Consider the following 22,045-nt stretch of genomic DNA (forward strand, 5'->3'; position numbering starts at 1 on the left):
TGGTTTTAGAAGAGGGGCAACAATGCAGGGAAGATTAAATGCCCTTATACTCTGCTTAATGCTGTCAAGATACACAGGGGAAGCTGCATACTTGACTTGATAACACATTTATATGATCCAAAAGGAATTGTATATATTAAGGGATAGATTTCATCCACTGAAATCAATGAAAATACGAAGTGCTTAGCTTATCATAATGCTGTTGCTTATATTGTATTGGTGTTCTTTGGCTATCATTAGTTTGTTATTAGTCATGATTTATATATAGAGAAAAAACCTTTAAAAATGAATAAATCTGATCTTATTAATGTTTCCTTTGTCCTTCAGTTATTTTTTTTTCCTTCAAGAAGCCTAAGAACCATCAAAACACACCTAGATTTGTATTTGTTTATTTTTGCTTCTGAGAAGATCAGGATTTGTGATTACACTGTACATGCAATAAAATTATCTGGATTTATAATTATATGAAGAGAAATTTGACTTAAATGTTTTATGAATATTTCTTCTTGTAATAAAACAAATATTCTGAACATGTAGCTTAAATAGTTATATTACTCATGTCCCCCAAATCAATCCTTTTAGGCAGTGCTGGATGGGAATTCTGGAAAGTAATAGCTCCTGCATATTCAGTAAGATGAGGTAATCTCTTTACCAAAGGAAAACAAACATTAAAAATATTTCCAAAAACCCCCAGCAAGGCAAACTGAGAGAGAGGAGGATCAAAATTCCTTGTCATTGTGTGTGTGTGTGTGTGTGTGTGTGTGTGTGTAATGGATAAACAAATGAAATTTTTTTGCAGTGACATTACCTGCTTTAAGCCATGTTATTTTTCTATAGGTGGAATGATATTGGAAATATAACACACAACAAGTCTTCCATTGTTATAGAATTGGTTAACAAAGAAGAAACTGTGCTGTTTCATACGGTAGGCAAATGATAAAAGATCAATCTCAGAATCATAAATAATAATAATAAAAGTGACACATCCTGAGCCCAGTGATAGATTGCAATAAAGCTTCTATAGCTAAAGACAAGAAAATGTGGCTTCTTTTCTTAGAACTTTTTCTTGAGTAGTTTCATGGTTCCACAGAAGCAAAGCAAAGCATATTGTTGGTTCTTTTTCAGAAAGAGACATGCCGCTCAAATGGGAATTTCCACTTCATTCTGGTGAATGTTTACATCACCTAGGTATTTTATATGATAAGAGAACAGGTGCCTTCTTCCAGGGATGTTAACCAGGTGTAGCAAGATTGAAAAAAATCATGCTGTCTTGTTTACCTTTTGAGAGAGGCTGTAATACAAATTGTCTAAATTGGCATTAGACTAACTCTACTATATAATAGCAGTAGCACTTAGACTTATATATCACCCCATAGTGTTTTACAGAGACTTATATATCACCCCATAGTGTTTTACAGCACTCTCTGTGCTGTTTACAATGGCAGCATATTTTCCCCATCAATCTGTGTCCTCATTTTACTGACCTTGGAGGGATGGAGGACTGAGCCAACCTTGAGCCCGTCAGGATCAAACTCCAGGCTGTTGGCAGAGTTTGCCTATAATAGTTGCATCCTAACCATTGCCACCAGCAGGGCTCTTTTAAATAAAGTTTGAAAAATGTGGGGACCACTCAGTTAAATATGCATTCTCTCCCTTTGTGTTTGGCTTTAATAGCTTGGGAGTTTTTTTGAAATATAAAGTTACAATAGTAGCATTTCTGTATGTATTCCCATCCCTTTTATTTCAAAAGGCCTTTTACAGTAAGCTGAATTTTGCACTAAAACTGCAACCCAAAATTAGTTATGTATTTACTGATTGAAGTGGGAGCTTTGTGCTGAACAGTTGGCTGTCAGTAAATGAATGGAGATGAGGGCTGAAGAGGGCAGTGCCAGCTGACTGTTAGCAATCTCCCATTGAGACGTGACCATCAACTGATCAGGAGTGGCAAACCAATGGCTACATGCTGATTCAACCTGATCTCCCCAATATATAAATATCCTAGTTTAGGTAAACATATTCTTGCATTTTCATATTGCTCTGCCTTTGGGAAACTTCGAACCAGTTACATTCACTTCTCAACCACAGAACTGGAAAAGACCTGCTCAACTTTAATAATGCAGCAGCCTTATTTATTCTTTAGCCCAGTCTTTGAGCCAGATGCTATGGCAAGATTGCACTAGTATCCCTGATCTACAATAACTTGAATGATGGAAACTTGGGGTTTTTGTATATATTTTTCTGCAAAGCATTCTTCCTACTGAATATTTTAGAGGAACATGGTCAGTTTTATATAACTCTTTTTTATGTTTGTCCCAGTGAAATTCAGTGTTACTCTTTCCTTCTTTCTCCCTTCCACTTTTTCTGTTTTAAAAGGATGACCTTGAAAATGCCAAGTACATTTCACGGCTCTTTGCTGCGAAGCACAAGTTTTACAAACAAAACAAAATCTGCACAGAGTAAGTACATATCTTTGGGAAATTCTGGCTGGCTGTAATAAATGTCAAGTAGTCAGTCTTTTGGATTAGGTTATTTATGTATTTGTCATGTGTTTGTCTGTTTGTCTGTTTGAGGCCATTGTATTATTTATTCTCCATCTGCTCATTGCCCATACAGCAGAATCAAAGATTATAACTCTGGATGTAATGTGTTTTCTTTATGGGTACACTACAGATGCAAAAAAAAATGGAAACATTCTTTTTTGTAGATATCTTGGAAATCTTTCATTGAAAGACAGTCAAAATAATGCTTTAAATGAAACAGATGAGAAGAAACGGCATGAAATTCAGGTGTTTCCAACTGTAGTCTAAAATGTACAGTTCAGTTTAGACATTTGTACAAGGCTTTATAAATTATTGGCAAGCCCCATAGGACTTTTCAATTTCTAACTTGACATTGGTAAACAAACCAGAATGAGAAAATTGGTTTCCAGAAACTTGCTTTGCCCTTCTGTTCCACTTGGAGTGCTTTTTAGTATGTTGCTGTCATTTAAGGAATAAGCAACCAGCAGTTCATGCCAAAGAATATTATATGTTGGTTGCTTTCTGTTTTATAACTATCCCTATCTATATTGCATATTCATCTCTCCTTGGTTTTAAGTATTCTGTCCTCTGTCTTCCTTCATATTAACGAGTGGAGAAGAAAAACTTACTGCCACTTTTTACAGATTGTGGTCTGTGTTGAACTACCATTTTTTCTGTGGGAACATCCTGTAAGCTGCATTTTCTTGCAGGTAGTTATGTCACTCTGTTCTCAGAAATACAGCCTGTACTAGTGGTGTCAGTATAATAATGTGAAATCTGAAGTATGGGGCCATTTAAATACTCCGTTGTATTCAGATGTTTCATTAGGTCTGATCAGGGCTTCTTAAATCTGGATAATCACTAGATTGCAGTAATGAGATATAGAAAGGTCTATTATTATTATTATTATTGGTTTGTTTTTGCAACAGACTTGGAAGTGGATTAATGTCATGTAAGATGTTTGAAAGAGAGATTCTTGAGATGCACATCTGTGTCCAAACTCATTTATTTGTGGTAGCTACTATGAAATCATTGATCCATCGCAGTTTATCTAAGTGATTGAATGAATGGAGGAAATCATCAAAGATAAGTAACCAGGTGCCTTTCAGATACTTGGGCTTTAATTCCCATGTTAGAATTGCTTTATAAGTCAACCTGTATGAAAGTGCCTTAAAGGAGCTACTCGGTGCTTTTTTGGTTATAATGCCCCTGCAGCTTGTGCATTTCAAGAGTGTTCTGCAAATGATACTTTAGGGCAGTGCTGGCTGGAGAATTCTGGAAGTTGAAGTCCATACATCTTTAAAATAACTAGGATTGAAAAACAGTGTTTTAGGGCTTAATTAGTTAAAAGTATGGCTAAGAGAAAATCATGTGGTTGACTTTACAATCTGGCTTACAAACTGAACTTCTATATCTGTCCTACCAGTATTATCATCTGTGGAGTTTTCATAACTGTGTGTTTCCTACATGACAGTATTGGCATGCTAATTGAAATATTTATTAGATTTATACCTTTTGTTCTATACAGGATATACGGTAAATGCATCCTTCTCCTATCTGCCCTCACAACTGTAAACCTGTAAAGTAGTTTTTGCTTTGAGGGAGTGAGACTGGCCCAAAGTCCCCATGTGAGCTTCCATGGCTGAGGATGAATTAGAACTTGGTTCTCCCTGAGAAGTCAGAGAAAGGAGGAAGTATAAAAGCTTATTGTTAAAACCTAAATCACATCAAAACATTGCGTACAAGTGAAATTGGATGTTTCATTTGTAGCTTTGCATCCTTTGTTTTTCTTCTTATTGCAGCAGCTAGACCAGGGATCTTCAAACTTGGCCCTTTTATGACTTGTGGACTTCAACTCCCAGAATTCTTCAGCCAGGCATGCTGGCTGAGAAATTCTGGGAGATGAAGTCCACAAGTCATAAAAGAGCCAAGTCTGAAGACCCCTGAGCTAGACAGAATGCAATGTATAACAACTGTCCTTTTATTACAAAGCACAATACCTATAGCCAGTTTCAGAAAGAAAGAAAAAAAGATGATACAAGAAAGACAGCATGAGAAATAGCATGCCCCCTGTAGTGGCAGATATTTTCTAGAGATGAGATAGGGAGTGGTAGAGTAAGGGGAAAGAAGTAAAGTATGCATTTGTTTTGTGTTTGCTTTCCTGTATCCTTAAGCTTTGGAAGATCGGAAGGATAACAGCTCTCAAAAGAAACCAGCATGGCTGCATAAAGAACTCTCTGACAAATTGAAAGATAAAAAGGACAAGTATAGAAAGTGGAAAGAGGGGAACATAACTAAGTCAGAAGATCAGCAAATAGCCTGAGCCTGCAAAGATGAAGTGAAGAAAGCCAAGGCTCAAAATGAACTAAGGCTTGCGACCAAAGTCAAAAATAACAAAAAAGCTTCTTTCAACATGTAAAAAACAAGAAAAAAGTGAAGGAAACGATTGGCCCATTAGTGGGTGGAAGTGGCAAGAAGGTGACAAACAACAGGGAGAAAGCAGAACTATTTAACTCGTGTTTTGCATCTGTCTTTACACAAAGGGAAAAAACAGACCAACCTATTAAAAATACTGCCATAAAAAACAAAACAGAAACACAAGTTAAGATAGGCAAGAAAATGGTTAGGGAGCACCTGTCCAGCCTAGATGAGTTCAAATCGCCAGGACCAGATGGATTACAACCCAGAGTTCTCAAGGAACTGGCAGATGTAATATCGGAGCCACTGAACTATATTTTTCAAAGATCCTGGAACACAGGGGAACTACCAGAGGACTGGAAAAGAGCTGATGTAGTTCCCATCCTCAAAAAGGGAAAAAAAATGGATCCAGGAAATTACAGACCTATCAGCCTGACTTCAATACCTGGGAAGATCCTGGAAAAGATAATCAAACAACGAATCAACGAACACCTAGAGGCAAACAAAGTCATTACTAAAAGCCAACATGGGTTTTTCAAAAATAGATCATGCCAGACAAATCTTATTGCATTCTTTGACCAAGTGACAAAATTAGTGGATCAGAGGAATGCTGTGGACATAATTTACTTGGACTTCAGTAAGGCCTTTGATAAAGTAGATCACAACCTACTACTTGACAAGATAGAAAAATGTGGGGTAGACAGAACCACCACCAGATGGATCCGTAGCTGGCTGACCGGCTGTACTCAGCGAGTGGTCCTCAATGGAACTGCATCTATATGGAGGGAAGTGTGTAGTGGGGTGCCCCAGGTCTCTGTTCTGGGCCCAGTACTCTTCAACATCTTCATCAACGATTTGGATGAAGGGATAGATTGGGAACTCATCAAATTTGCAGATGACACCAAGCTGGCAGGAATAGCCAACACTCCAGAAGACAGGCTTCAGGTACAGAAGGATCTGGACAGACTTGAACACTGGGCACTAACTAACAAAATGACATTCAATGGTGAAAAAAGCAAGGTTCTACATTTAGGCAAGAAAAACCAAATGCACAAGTACAGCATAGGTGGCACCATGCTCAATAGTAGTAACTGTGAGAGGGACCTCGGAGTCTTAGTAGACAATCACCTAAATATGAGCCAGCAGTGTGCTGCAGCTGCCAAAAGGCCAACACAGTGCTAGGCTGCATTAACAGAGGGATAGAATCAAGATCACGTGAAGTATTAATACCACTCTTCAATGCCTTGGTAAGGCAACACTTGGAATACTGCATCCAGTTTTGGTCACCACGATGTAAAAAAGATGTTGAGACTCTAGAAAGAGTACAGAGAAAAGCAACAAAGATGATTAGGGGACTGGAGGCTAAAACATATAAGTAACGGTTGCTAGAATTGGGTATGTCTAGTTTAACGAAGAGAAGGACAAGGGGGGACATGATAGCAGTGTTCCAATATCTCAGGGGCTGCCATAAAGAAGAGGGAATTAAGCTATTCTCCCAAGCACCTGAAGGCAGGACAAGAAGCAACGGGTGGAAACTAATCAAGGAGAGAAGCAACCTAGAACTAAGGAGAAACTTCCTGACAGTGAGAACAATTTATCAGTGGAACAGCTTGCCTCCAGAAGCAGTAAATGCTCCAACACTGGAAGTTTTTAAGAAGAGACTGGACAGCCATTTGTCCGAAATGGTGTAGGGTTTCCTGCCCGAGCAGGGGGTTGGACTAGATGACCACCAAGGTCCCTTCCAACTTTACTATTATTATTATTATTATTATTATTATTACTTAATGAGTTTCAGTCACAAAGAACAATACAGTGACCTCTTTTCCATAAAAGTTGCCCTGTGAAAGAAAAGACCTAGTACCTGAATGAGAGAAATGCCAGTTACTGTATGTCAGTAATTCTCAGACAGACAGAAGAGGGAGGAGGGCCAGGTCATAGTTCATCCACAGAATTCAAACTCTGAAGGTAGAACCATGTACATCTATACTCGAAAAGCAAGTTTTTGGGCTAAAATCTTGGCCATCTTTGTAGTGGTTGAAAACTCTTGGAGGTTTCTCTTGGTGCATCTTTAATAAAAAGTAATATAAAATATGGGATGACTTGAGCCGGATTTGAATCACCACCGAGGGGGTGGGAGTAGATTTTGCATGAAATGACTGGGGGAAGAGCAAAAGGAAAAAAAAAGGAACTGCAGCTGAATCAACCCCATTTTTAGCCCCTCTGTTCTCTCATTCATTTTATTCTAGGTGTCCCTGCCATCCAACATACTGGTACATGGGGCAGTATGAAGACGACGGCTTTTATTTCTACATGTAATTTTTTCAGCATTCAGAATTTTCTTCATATGGGTGGAAACGTGATGGTCTAGAGCACGGGTGTCAAGCTCGCCATGTCATGACGTATCGTGACTTTTTTTGCATTGCTGGAGCTGGAGTGGGCGCGGCCTCCATATGATGCAACCGGCCCACGGCCCGGCAGTTTGACACCCCTGGTCTAGAGAGTATTTGTGAAGTTGGAAGAATTGTTTTTCATGTGAGATGTTGATATATTTGTTTTATTGATGTTGATGTCATGTTGCTTGATAACTTTTTTTTTTTTTTTTTTTTTTTTACTTTTTGAAAATTCTACTTCTGCTGTTAACTGCCTTTGGAGTCTTGTCTGGAAAGTGGTCAGCGTGTCTTCAGAATTTAGTATAAGGGTGTGTTGTTTGGGCTGATAGCATTAGTTCCTAAGATCTATGATTTCTAGCTGCGAAGTTTTCCATATCTTTATCTTTTGAGTCCGCTCTTTGCAATTTGCATGGAGGCGGGTATGAGTGGGTATTTTCTAACTGCACATCACATCATTTAGCAGATCAGAAAATGTAAGATGAGGAATTCCACCTTTCCTTTCTACACGTAAGCGCTTTATTTCTACTATGTCTTGTGATTTTTTTTTTTATTTTGTGCCTCTTGGTTCTTTCTCCCATTTCCATGCTTCTTACTATTTTAACATGAAATTCCATTCCCCTGCTTGTTTCTCTCTTAGCCTGCGAGTGCCAATAAGATAATTATTGGGTGATTTGTTATGCTCTTACTATTACCTTTTTTAAAATTCCTTTTCCAAAACTGGTCTTCTCCAACCTGGTGCCCTTCACATCTTGGACCTATAATGCTCATCACCTCAATAATGGAGGTGACAGAAATTGTGGTTAAATACGTCTGGAGAGCTCTAATTGGAGGAAAATTGGCCTAAACAATATCAAATTAACTCTGATTATTTGGTTTGGTTCTATTGAAAAAATTCTTTGCATTTCTGGTTAAAATAAATTTGTTCTTCTTGTTAGGGCATGTGTGATAGTAAATGTTAACGCCTTTATAAATAATACTCCCTATTTCTTTAGCTTATATATTTTCATATCCATTTCAAAACAGATAATTACAGCTGTTATGTAACAGACTTTTCATACCACTTGCATTAGAGTACATGTTCCGTATTTTACAGAATTACAGAGATTAAGAATCATTTCCATATTTTCCCCACAGACAATCAAATTCTCCTCCCCCTATCAGACGGCGGCCCACATGGAGTAGATCATCTTTGGTAAATATCTTGCCATAAGTGCGGAGCTCAAGAGACGTGGATCACTCTGGAGCTTCTCCAACTACAAACGATTGTAATAAACAGATCTGTAGACATATTACAAAAGAGTTGCTATAAATAAATGTCCAAAGTGTATGTTTTATTTTACTTCACTTTCTAGCCAAGGCAGCACCCATTTATTATGCCTCCTGTGCATGTCCAGTGTGGAGAACACTACACTGAAACTCACAATTCACAAGGTTAGTGATGGGAATGGGAATAATAACAACAACAGATATAGTGGTGACTTTTAAAAAAGAGGAATTTACAATATCAAATTTCTTTTTTTTCCAATATGAGGAGGATATGCTTTTTTTTTTTTGCATGAGATTTGTATAACTTAGTCAATATTTGAGGAAGCCACATACCTGCAGTTGGCTGAAGACAGAGCAGAATTAAAGGACTTTAATCTTTGTTCAGTATATGCATCCTCTTTTCGAAATAGGTTTGCATCCAGGTTTTGCCTTTCCAAGTCCAAAGATCTGGACTCAGCAATCTCCATATTTGTATTTGGCCCACTGGCCAGATACATAGTTGATAACAGTTGCCAGATTAAAATGGAGCTTTTCTGATTTACAGCCATAGTTCTTACCTACTGTGCAGCCATATCTCCCTTTCTCACAGAAGGTAACTGGTGATCTGACTAATAACTTGAACTGAATGGTAGAGAAAGTGAAGTAAGTAAGTAAATAATTCATTAATAAGAATTATTTAGGAATGCCATTTCTAGTGTGTTAAAATCTAAAATTGCAGAGATATAAAAGGTATGTCTTGAAATAGTAACAGGCTGGTGAAAATAATGAAATAGCTCTGGTTCTATCCCAAAGTTTTGGAAATAGATGATTGCTTTATTTTTGCTACATTTTAGAAAAAGTACCTGCTTATATTTGCATCTGCATGTCCCCTTAGAGCAACGGTTCTCAACCTGTGGGTCGCGACCCCTTTGGAGGTCAAATGACCCTTTCACAGGGATCGCCTAAGACCATAGGAAAACACCGATGGTCTTAGGAACCGAGACACTGCTCCTCTATCTGTCTCCGCACGGTTTCGAGCTGGGGGCCGTTGCAGCGCTGGATTCGTTTCTGTCAAGCATCTCCTAAGGGAGGCTGCACTGCTTCGTGGCCCTTTCCGCAGAGGAGGCTAAACTAAGCTCTGCCTGCGCTGTCGCCCTTTTGGCTCTCTCTCTTTCTCTCTCTCTCTTCCTCTCCCCGCCTGGGTGCTTCTCCAACCAGGCTGGGCGGAGTGGCCTTCCTGCCCCCCCTCCCTGGCCAGCTGGAGCCAGGCAGGCCGGCGACCTTCGGAAGTGAGGTGAGGACAGGTGAGGCGCACTGAGCCCTGGGCACGTCGGGTGAGTGGGCGGCGTCAGTGCGCGCTTGGAGAGCCCATAGGGTTGGGCTGAACTATATTAAAGGGTTGCGGCATTAGGAAGGTTGAGAACCACTGCCTTAGAGGATCCAAGGGAAAATTGGAGCATTTGTTTATTTATTTTATAGTTTTTATATAAAAGACTGGACAAACATAACACTTGAAATTATAAAATCAGCAGTTGAAATAAATCATAATTATAAAAAGCAATAAATTATTTCTCCAAGATGGACACCAATAAAACTTAGCTTGTCTCTGAAGATCTAAAAACTTCAGAGGAGCTTATAGACATCTGGTGGTCAAGAATTCCAGAATTTGGAAACTACCATAGAGAAGTTCTATCATTCATATTTGGTCATCTGAGAACAAGTCCTTGCCAGTCTCCTCTCCCCCCCCCCCATTTTCTTAATAGAGAAGATCTAAAATAAAATTATAATTATTCTCAGTTGAACATAATTACCATTATTCTTCTAAGCTTACTCCCATCAACATGTTGGTGAAGGTAAGTGATGGTCAATACACAAATCCTATCATTTCTCCCTTTTTTGGATTTCATACTTCTAAATAAGACTGCAGCCAACAAATATATGATCACTGTGATTGGAACTTTTAATCAAGAGCCCTGCATGTACTCAGATGGGAGTACAAAATGCTTTTGCAACTAAACTTCTTATTAAATAGGAGGAAAAAGAAACAGTTTTTGGATGTTTGGTGGATGGATGGATATACAAAGCTTTCCCATGTTGTGCATATTACAATTTTGCACTGACAAGAATGTTATTGAATAGTGACAATAACAGTATTTATTCAGTTCAAAAAGACAATGATCCTGAGTTTCTCTGCTTGTTGGCATTGCTATTCCTAAATGTGATGAACTCCAAAACTGCACTGGATTTCTTTTTTCCACAGGCACCAGTAATGAGACTTTGTTTATGCAGGTGGGGCTGCTATTACTGAAATTGAGATGTAGCCTTAATAATGTTTTTACATCACTTTTTCTCTTTAGCTTCTTTGTTGTATTTTCCAGTCATTTTCTACTTTTTCTACACACAGATAGCATTTTTCATGGAAATGAAGACATGTTTTACTATAGATCTCAGACTAGCTTGGACAGATGTGCAATGGACTTCAGCTATTTGAATGGCAGTGTCCCAAATGGCAGTGTGTGCAGTGCCCAAAGTATGAACTCTCTCAACCATTCACAGAACTTCGTTCAAGCTTCTCCAGTGTCCTCCAACCTAAGTATCCCTGGAAGTGACATTATGAGAGCAGATTACATACCAAGCCATAGACATAGTGCAATAATTGTACCTTCATATAGGCCTACTCCAGATTATGACACTGTAATGAGGAAAATGAAGAGAGGAGTGATTCACACCGATAGCCAAAGCCAGTCTTTGAGGAACCTCAATATTGGGAATACTCATGTTTACAGCCAACCCACAGACCTTGTATACAGTCAACCAGAAATTCAAGAGAGACCTTCTTATACCATTGCATATGGGCCTCAAGGCACTTACAAAAAACATGTGACTCCTCCTGAGCAAGTGAATCCTATGAATGCTTTGCAGGCAAAACCGACAGCTAGTGCCATTTCCCATACAGTTAGCACTCCAGAGCTGGCCAATATGCAGCTTCCCAACAATCAAAGATGTGGCCCTGCACACATACTGAAGAATTATCTTTTTAGGCCACCACCACCCTATCCACGTCCACGTCCTGCTACCAGTACACCTGACCTAGCAAGTCACCGCCACAAGTATGTCACTGGCAGTAGTCCTGACCTGGTGCCTCGGAAAGTGCAGCTTTCAGTGAAGACTTTTCAAGAAGATAGTGCTCCCGTTGTCCATCAGTCACTACAGGAAGTTAGTGAACCTCTTATGGCAGCCAAACATCATGCAGCCATCAACAAACGCCACAGTTTGGAAGTGATAAGTAATATGGTGCGTGGAATGGAAGCTATGGCTTTAAAAAGCCTAAATGCTCCCTTGCCACGCAGAAATACCCTACGCAATGAGATGCAGCCAGAGGAAGTGGTTCAAAGAGGGCATGAGGTTCAGCAGGTCCCTCATTACCATCACAAAAAGACCTTCTCAGATGCTACAATGCTGATCCACAGCAGTGAAAGTGAAGATGAGGAAGAAGCATCAGAATCTGTGCCTTCTATGGCGGCCCTACATGAAAACGTGGAGTACAGCGCCCAGTTGCAAGCTGCCTTGGCTCGAATACCTAACAAACCTCCTCCTGAGTATCCTGGTCCCAGGAAAAGTGTTAGCAATGGAGCGCTGCGGAATGACCAGATGAATAATGTTCCGCTGGCTGTGTCTCGAGCCAAGGTGATGAGGCCGGGACCAGCCAGGACAATTAGCACATCTCGGACTGATCAGAGCATGATGAATGGATCTTCCCTTGGTCCCTCCATCTCTGAGCCAGACCTCACAAGTGTCAAGGAACGGGTCAAGAAAGAGCCAGTGAAGGAGAGGCCTGTGTCTGAAATGTTCTCCATTGAGGACAGTATCATAGAAAGGGAAATGAGGGTAAGTGTATTTCATGTACTTTAGGGGTATCTCTGAACGATACCATAAGTTACAGTTGAAAAGAAATATCTGCTATGTCACTAAAAAGAAACCTCTTTCAAAGCTAAATTTAAATTAAGGGCATATGCCTCTGTTTGAACATATGGGCTATGGGGGGGGAAAATCAGGTCAAAGAATGTCTTTATTAAACTGCAGTTACTGTATAATCATATTGGCTAGAAACTTAGTTTAAGTCTCTCACTGAAGTGAGTAGCAAAGTTGAAAAGTTTTTAACTGTCTTTTAGAAAATTTACATAAAAATGATTGAAATAGATAAAATGTTGTCTTGGATCATATTCAGAGTCAGCATAAATATTTCAGAATACTTAAAATAGAAGACACTAGAATCCATTGATGCATAAGCAGATGCGACGTCTGAATTGGTAAGAAGACAGTAAGAGACCTGCTGGATCACATTAAAAACATGTCCAAGCCAACATTCTTTTGCTGTGGTACTCATCCAGATGTCATGAGGAAGTTTACAAGCAGGACATGGGTGAACCGCACCATCTTGCTTTTATTCTCCAGCAGCTGATATCCAGAGATACCTTGTTTTGATTGTTGAAATAGCAAATAGTTGTCATAGCTAGTGGCCATTGATAAGCTATCTGCCTCCATTTTGAAAGCTAGTCAAGTTGCTTGTCATTGTTACAGTTAGTTCCTTAGTTTAAATCTGTTCTGTTATGAATAAATGTTTATTTTCTTCACCTGAAAGCAGACTTACTGATAAGAGCAGAAATATAGAATTGCTCATGTTCTCATATTTCCAAAGTGAACAAGAAATCCAACATCTAGATACTCAGGCTGCTCAAGTTGACAGAACATTAATTTGATTTTCAAGCCAGGGTACTTTTTTTTTACCCAACCCCTCCCTAGTTCACCACTCCTTGGCTTTTGTTGTTTTCGGGTCACCCAGTGATAACTAGGTATATTTTTGTTGTCATTTGAAGTTCTGGAAACTCCCCAGAAAGGTTTATGAAGTGGTAAGGCTTGGTGGGGGCAGGGAGGGGTGTGAATCAGAAGAACAGTTTCCCTTAAAGCTTTCAATATCAAGCCAGACTACTTAGATCTGAAATGCAGCTATTTATTGGGTATGTCTAGTTTAATGAAGAGAAGGACAAGGGGGGACATGATAGCAGTATTCCAATATCTCAGGGGCTGCCATAAAGAAGAGGGAATTAAACTATTTTCCAAAGCACCTGAAGGCAGGACAAGAAGCAACGGGTGGAAACTAATCAAGGAGAGAAGCAACCTAGAACTAAGGAGAAACTTCCTGACAGTGAGAACAATTAATCAGTGGAACAGCTTGCCTCCAGAAGCAGTAAATGCTCCAACACTGGAAGTTTTTAAGAAGAGACTGGACAGCCACTTGTCCGAAATGGTGTAGGGTTTCCTGCCCGAGCAGGGGGTTGGACTAGATGACCTCCAAGGTCCCTTCCAACTTTACTACTACTATTATTATTATTATTATTATTACAGACTTGTAAGACAGTTTTAATTTTAAGAACTGTGTAAAGAGACTAGTTGAACCCTGAAAAATATTTGAGAATGTTTTCAGGCAACATATAAATCTATGGATAATATATTTGAAAGGTAGATTATTACCAAGCTGAAAGAAGAGAAGATGGCTGACATTTTATGATACCCCCTTATCCTCTTGAAGAATGCCCTTTCTTTTGTTAGTTGGGAGCAATTGAAAAAGTTGCAGGAACTTTCATGAAGTCTGAGAGATGGCATCACAAATGGCGAGTTGATGGTACATGTAGTTTTTGAATCTAACAGAAATGGGCCATAGAGGCTGAAAGAGAAAGAGTTCCTTTTTTACATTTCACAGCTTTGCACATTTACATAATGCTTACCTACTATGAACCCTTTCCAGTTGATCTATTCGGTGGGATTTGGGTGGATGGGTGAGGAGAGATGTATTTTTATTCAGTTTATACATAATGGAGCTCATTTTAATTTCAGCATGACAACATCATTTAAAGCAGACATGTCAAACACAAGGCTTGGGGGCTGGATGCGGCCCGTGAAGTGGTTTCATGTGGCCCTCGAAGCCATCCTGGAAACAGTGAGGGAACGGCCCCCGCTGCTTTGGCCCTGGCCCAGGCCAGCCGGGAGCCAATGTACAATTTTGTGGTGGTCATCTATGCTGAAATGCATTCAGTCTTAGCTCCACGAGGCCGTCTAGAAACAGCAAGGAACCAGCCCCTGCTGCATTGGCCCCGCCCCCTGGGTGCATGCTGGGGAGGTGTCACCCTTTGTGAGGATTGAAGAAATGCATCATGCCTTGGCGCTTGCCCCAGTCCTGCCCCATTCTGCCGGAGACCCTCACATCTGTCCCACTCCTGTTCAGACCCCCACAGGCACCCTTGATGCGAACGATGTAGAGCTGGTCATGCCCACCCAGTAGTCCGCACCCATCCTGGCCACACCCACCCAACCCCCCAAGGGCAACTGCAATGCTGATGCGGCCTTCAATGAAATTGAGTTTGACACCCCTGATTTAAAGTATATTAGCAATCTGGTTATTTTTAATATATATATGTAGTTTGCTTGGCAAGCTTGGGTTGCTCATTCTGTAGCTAACATTTACATTTGACGGAGAATATGAAAGAGAGAAAGGACTGCCTTTTATGACAAGTCGTCTGTATTGTGAGACAGTTTCTTTGAAATTAAAATTCTGCATTCATGTCAGAATATTATCTCTTTTCCCCAAGGAAATAATAGGAAGTTTAGGAGATGCATTTGGGTTTGTTCTGCTAATGACAATCATCTGCACTCCTCAGTTGGTGTTGTAGATTTTGTGGGAGATTAAAACGACATTCCAACATTCTGCTGGCATTGTTTCTAATCATCCTGAGATGAAAGCATGCCTTTTCTTGCCAAAAGTATCTAGAGAAACAGAAGATGGCAGGCCTGGAAGCCCAGAAGAGGCCCTTGATGTTGGCAGCACTCAATGGACTCTCAGTTGCTCGAGTTCCAGTGCCTGAGGATAGCCAAGATGAAGGAGCCAAGGTGCCAATGGATGAGCGGGTAAGAATAGGACTTGCAAAACAAAACAGATTTTTTTTCTTTTTTGGGAGGAGGTTGTCAGCAATGGTCATTCTTAAAGGTTTTATTTAAAAATACTTGGGCAATAGTATATTATACTTTTGTTAATTGTAAAATTGGGATGATATGTATGGGATCACATGGGAAACATGGGAAAAAATATTGGGACCTATGCTAGGTCATGTAAGTCTTACCCATGAATTAGTCCATGAGCAGTTTTGTTTGTCTCTAAACAATAGGACACTTTTATTCTTTCTTACCTTTAAATTGCTAGCAGTAGCATAGGGAGCCCCTTCCCTTTACTAATATATCCTCAAACAACTGTATGAGGATGAATTAAAGTAAGGAAGAGCAAATTGGAAAAAATTGGAACAGACTTGTAGACAAACACTCTCTTTTCATTTATATCTTTAATGGAAAATGTAGTGCAAAACCTTGAGGAGAAAACTGGAAGAGGGGATGGTGTTCACCGAATATGAGCAGATTCCAAAGAAGAAGGCAGACGGAATTTTCACCACTGCCATTCTCCCTGAGAATATTGAACGTAATCGTGTCAGAGAAGTCATTCCATACGAAGAGAACCGAGTGGAGCTGGTACCCACCAAAGAAAACAATACAGGCTACATCAATGCATCACACATAAAGGTAATGACGAGGGAAAGAATTGTGGCTAATAGAAGTTTAATTACTTTGAGGAGTAATCACTTGGCTTCATTTGGGCCCCATTCCCAGATACTCAAGATTGTACTATTAAAATCAGCAAAATGTATTTTTGAGCAAAACAGACAAATGATTTTGTTGCTATCTTCTATATCCCTAATTTATGTGGGGGAAGACAGTGATTGCCTCAGGGCAGTGAATGAGCCTGTGGAAGGGAAAATTTGAGAATCAGTGATGTTACCTGGATTGTATTTCATTAAATATCTAGGAGCACACTAGTACAAGGAGGCTTTCTGTAATGTAAATTCGTATCTTTATTTGGAATAGGCCCAGGGCTTTTTTTGTCATAGAACGTCCAGAACGGAGTTCCAGCACCTTTTTTGGATGGAACCTTGTAGGGTAGGCAGGGCAGGTTGTATGATGTGTGTGAGTTCCCGCACCTTTTTTTTTTTTAAGAAAAAAAAGCACTAAATAGGCCTAAAAAAAGACTACTCTATATATGTAGTCTTTTTGAAGGTTTCTGCCTTGTGCTCTTAAAAGTTTGAGCTTTAGTGGATGATGGCTTCCCAGCTGATTGACTCCATGATGGCCCCTTCCCAGAGTTTCTCTTCTGCAACCTATTCTGGTTTGTTGTTGTTGTTTCCAGACATAGAACATTTTTATTTCTTCAGACTCTGTCTGATGGCAGTTCTTTAATTTTATTTCTGTTGTTTTCATTTCTGCTATTAAAAGGCCTTATTACTTTTGCAAAGTCAGCTTTAAGTATTTTCATGTTCTTATTTGATCTCAATTTTATAATTGTTTTAACAAGTTTTAGTAAGCTGCCAGTGCACCTGTATATAGAAATCCATGGATAGATGAAACAACTGGCATCTTTAGTTGATCTTAGATTACAATCCAGATCATCCTTCGAGCCTGACTTGGCTTTATTCTTGGTTTTATTCTGCAATCTGAATCTGAAACTGCTGAATATTTGCAAAAGAAGTTGGTTTAAGGCAATGTTTATGGCTTTTCTTACCCTCCTGTATTTTCAAAACAACCCTGCATGAAACCTAAGAAGATGGCTAGGGCAACGTTTTCAAAGCAAATCTTTTGGCCTTATGATGTAACTGATAGTGACACTGAAAATCATTTCTACAATAAAAGAGTTTAGAAGAAAATCATTCCATATTTCTATCTAACAGTTTGTTGTTGCTTTTTTTTTAAAAAAAATGAATTACATCTGTTTGTAATGATAACTTTTCATTTTGGTCCAAATAATTTTTAGCACTAACTATACTTCCTGCAAGACATTTCTCTTGAGTTCCAAGAGCTGTTTGATCATCATTTGCAATACTAAAACCCCCTGTTGAGTTAAAAGCCTTCTAAATCAGAATCCTATCAGATTTCTGCCAAAAGACCTGGTGGCTAGAAGATATTGGGTACTTTTGGCACAATCTGCCTTAGCTTGGATGACTGATTACTGAATGGAACATTTTTCATCTATCTATGGGAGGAGAAATTGTTTGGGAAGGCATAATTTCACCCCATCAGGTGGCAAGGGCCAAGAAGAATTCTCCCTAGTCAGTTTTAAAACCTCATATTTCATCTGGTATATCAGTATTGGACATAAACACATTGTTCTGTAGCACATGTCGGGGCATGTGCTGATCTGTAGTCATATACAACTCTGTGTGTTGCCAGTACATTTTTTTTCCTGCACTCCAAGTGGCTGAGGCAGAAGCCAAGCAGATGTTCTTTTTGCTCAGAAGGTGAAACTCCATCTGCAGTTTTTTTCCCGCCTCATTCACACAGCAAGTGATTTTCTCCCAGTTAACAATATCTAATATGGTGAGTCAGGATAATATTATTCTTCCACGTACCAGGCCATTCTTTCACTCTAGACTCTTTATGGAGTTTTATTCCTTGTTCTGGGAAGTTGAATTCTAACCAAAGCTGAACTCCCTTAATATTCTGATAAGAGTTATCCTACTCCTCTTCCAGTCTTGGTTGGGTTGCCTGCCTTTTTTATACTTTGTTTGTCCAGGTTGCTGAAATTACAAACATTCTATCCATATGTATTAACTCAGGGTTCTCAACCGTGCCAACTTTAAGACTTGTGGACTTCAACTCCCAGAATTCCTCAGCCAGCTTTGCTGGCTGAGGAATTCTGGGAGTTGAAGTCCACAAGTCTTAAAGTTGGCAAGGTTGAGAACCCCTGTAAATTCAGTTATCAACATGCTTACTTTTTTTTTTACCACCATCAACATATCATCTCTGAGCTCTCCCTTTTTTAAAATTGAGACATACAAGTGCTAAATTTTTCATCTCTGGAAAATAAACATACATTATCAGATGGAACATAGGCTGCTGGAAACTTCATACAGATGCATTTCTAGATACAGAATAAGAGTTATAGAATGGTGACTATAGGTGACATAAACAGAAATTTTTTATCAGAAAATTTATGCAGAAAAATATTAGAATGGGGAGGGATGACAAGGAGACAATATTTCATAGGAGAACCAGAAACAAGAAGTTGCCTCATTTCTAGACTGACACTTTTCTTCTAGGTCTAGGTTGTATTTTGTTCGTTTTGTTTTCAAATGTGCTGTTTCCATCAAAGTTAGGCTAAGAACAGTCCAATTACTTGAATATTGTTAATATATTGAACTTCTACTTTGAACTAATAGATAGAAACCTAAACTTTATTTGGTGTCCGGCCTTAAGAAGAGCAAAGATGGGTAGATCAGCTCAGCATGTTATAAGCACCCATAGGAGAGTTGTGCAGTTATGAAAGTAATTTCTCTCTCTCTCTCTCTTTCCTAGGTGACAGTAGGTGGAGAAGAATGGCACTATATAGCTACACAAGGACCATTGCCACAAACATGCCATGATTTCTGGCAAATGGTGTGGGAGGAAGGAGTCAATGTGATAGCCATGGTGACAGCAGAAGAGGTATGTAACAGGACAGGAAACATCTGCAGTGAAACACAAACAGAAGCTTCCCAGCCAGGAAAAAGTTTTTCAGAGGAGATAGACAAGCTGCATTTGAAATCAGGCTGAGCCGTGGTTAAGTGAAGTGTTAAAAGCTCTGGCCATTTCCCAGGCTCACATGTTCCCCTCACTTCCTCTCATGAAGCCAAGAAAACGAGTTAGGAAACTTTCTCTTCCAGAAAAGGTGAACTGTGAGATCCATAAAAGCCTTAGGCATGTTCTCTCTCCTCTATCCAGTGATCTCCCAAGGAGTTACAAAAGTGTCATTTCGAATGTGACAGAAGGAAGAGAATTTTAAATACATACTGGAGAGTAACCATAATCATTACACAAATAGCAGTTAAGGTATCAACAGTATGAAACAATAAGCCATTGAGAAACATGGCTAAATATGGAAATGAACCCAGCACACGTTATTTCTAAGTTAACACTAATTATTACCCAACAGAGATTTCAAAATCATCCTAGTAACACGGGGGCTGAGTAAGATCCATTTATATCTTGCCTGGTATTCTCATTATATAGAATATCTGATGACATAAAATAGTAAAGAATCAAATTTGGAACAGGAGAGAGGGGGGGGAGGAAAAAAGAAGAGCTGTTAGTTCTCTAAACATAACATAAAAACTGAGTCTGTTTATGGCAATAATAAATCCTATCAAATCGGGTAGGCAATTTACAAATTCAGTTTTTCTTGGTTCCACCTACTTCTTGGTGTTGTGATGAGAATAAAATAAAGGAAGATTCCAATATAACGTACTGTTTGTTTCTGGAGACAAAGGGGTATATAAACTAATAAAACAACTACACAGCCTTGCAATTAGCTATGCTAGTATAGACTGATGGGGGTTGCAGAAGAAACCAACTGAAAGTCAAGTGGCTTACTGATAACTTGAACTGGCCAGTGGCCACATTAATTTTAATACACACACACACACACACACACACACACACGATGTTTTGACAACCAAGTAAGAAAATACAAGGAGAAGAAATGTGTATTTACTACATTTATTACATATATATTATTTTTTATTGTAAGCTGCCCAAAGTCAATGGGATTCCCATTGACTTTGGCCAGCTTACAATTAAAAAAGAAAAAAAAATACAAAGGACAAAAACAAAACATGAGCAATCCAGAAACTGCATAAAACCAAACCAACCAACCAACCCACCCCCACCCCAAACCAAAACTGTTAACTAAGGTCAACTTTCAACCAGAGCTCGATCTTTAGTAGCTTCCTGAACAGCATTAGGCTGGGAGCCATCCCAGCAGATAACCTGGAAGAAGAAAGCAGATTTCTAAGTTCCACAAGATCACACTGTTTGATAAATGAAACACAAAGATTGATCAGAAGTGTGCTCACTATACTCATAGAAAAAGAGAAGATTCTGTCCAGTTTCATGGGACAGGCAAAAACAACCCTACAATAGGTGATCTCTCAAATAACTAGGCTCTATGCCACAAATTTTCCATTTTTTTTTCAAATCTTGAAACATGTCATCCTCTGTGGATTTGTTCTCTCTCTTTTGATCAGCTTGTCCTCTGTTATAGCAGGAACTGTTCTGCAGCAGGCCCCGGTTTTATCCTACAATACCCTTGAGCGAGGGGTGCCTGAGTGATTATGCACGTGAGATTTTTGTGCTGTAGGAAAGTCTGAAATAACGTGCTTGTCTTTGCTGGCTCTTTACTCTTCAGTTTTGTTTTGTTTTAAATCCTTTGAACTTCTGCCTGGGATGACTCAACCATTACAACCTTGTTTGTAACATTCTAGCTCCATTAGAAGGTTGTAGCATGCCAAACAAAGCAAACAGAATTCCAGTGAATTCTGAGAATACAAAGCTGCTCTTATTTGAAAAGAACGACATTCTCAGCTCAACCAAGGCCACCTTTGCGTACTGGAATCCTTATCAGCTGCAAGGAGACCAAAAGCTGTTGTTCCTGTATAAAAGTATCAAGTGGGGGGGGATGTCTGCTGTTCTATGCCAAGCAAAACAGATAACCCCCAAACTGTACATTGCATTGCAAAACTGGGACGCACCAGCAACCAGCAGTCTGAATCCAGTTCAGATGCATAGATTTTACAGGCATAGAGGGTCAGCTGTTCTCGATCATTCCTATTTTAAACATTTACAGCTATCAGCTGTTCAGAAGGGGGAGCAAGAGTCCATTAAATACACCGTTACAGAATAATTGGGCCATGGAAAAAGTTGCTTCCTAAGCAGCCACAGAAAGAGAACAGGGCAGTCTTGTGACCCAAATTGAGATTGTGTGTGTGTGTGTGTGTGTGTGTGTGTGTGTGTGTGTGTGTGTGAGAGAGAGAGAGAGAGAGAGAGAGAGAGAGAGAGAGAGAGAGAGAGAGAGAGAGAGAGAGAGAGAAGTGCAATCTTAGGGATATGGAGCAATCCAGGAGAATTTAAATCATTCTCTGAGTATCCTTATACCTGTTTCTTAATTTCTTGGGCTACTCCTGAACTACTGCAAAACTCTCCAGATATTTCTCACAGTCTCCTGAATGGGAATAGGTGCATGGGATGATACCCAGACAGAGGATCAGTTTGCATTGTTGACTTTTCAGACTCTGAACATCTTGTATGCTCGTGACATAAAGTGCGCTTGACCTAGAGTTCTTGATTTACCCTATAAAGCTATTTTATTTAGATTTTTGTTGGAGTTTTTTTTAGAGTTGTTTCTTAGTGTAATCTTTCTTTGATGTAAACTCTGTTGGCATTTGGAACAAACTTCTAATGATTATTGTTCTGGAAATTGTTATACTAATTTGCATTTCTGTAATATTTGCAGAGAGAGTCCTCTTTTCCAATGGTAGCATAGAAACACTGATTGTGTATGCATGT

The 22,045-nt window shown here is 39.4% G+C and overlaps 1 protein-coding gene across 1 annotated transcript in view; it reads left to right on the plus strand.

Annotated features, from left to right (window-relative positions):
• PTPN14 (protein tyrosine phosphatase non-receptor type 14) overlaps positions 1-22,045 on the plus strand; it is a gene marked incomplete at its 5' end in the record, with an annotated part of 51,424 nt that overhangs the window by 18,465 nt on the left and 10,914 nt on the right. The window contains 8 exons of the mRNA XM_039358033.1: positions 838-925; positions 2,374-2,456; positions 8,462-8,519; positions 8,680-8,758; positions 10,977-12,460; positions 15,392-15,535; positions 15,980-16,198; positions 19,022-19,150. Coding sequence (XP_039213967.1) covers positions 838-925; positions 2,374-2,456; positions 8,462-8,519; positions 8,680-8,758; positions 10,977-12,460; positions 15,392-15,535; positions 15,980-16,198; positions 19,022-19,150 — 2,284 coding nt within the window. The remainder of the gene's footprint in view (positions 1-837; positions 926-2,373; positions 2,457-8,461; positions 8,520-8,679; positions 8,759-10,976; positions 12,461-15,391; positions 15,536-15,979; positions 16,199-19,021; positions 19,151-22,045) is intronic.

This window comes from Crotalus tigris, unplaced genomic scaffold (genome assembly GCF_016545835.1).
Source record: "Crotalus tigris isolate CLP2741 ecotype Arizona unplaced genomic scaffold, ASM1654583v1 scf7180000018974.730210, whole genome shotgun sequence".
Lineage (NCBI taxonomy): Eukaryota > Metazoa > Chordata > Lepidosauria > Squamata > Viperidae > Crotalus > Crotalus tigris.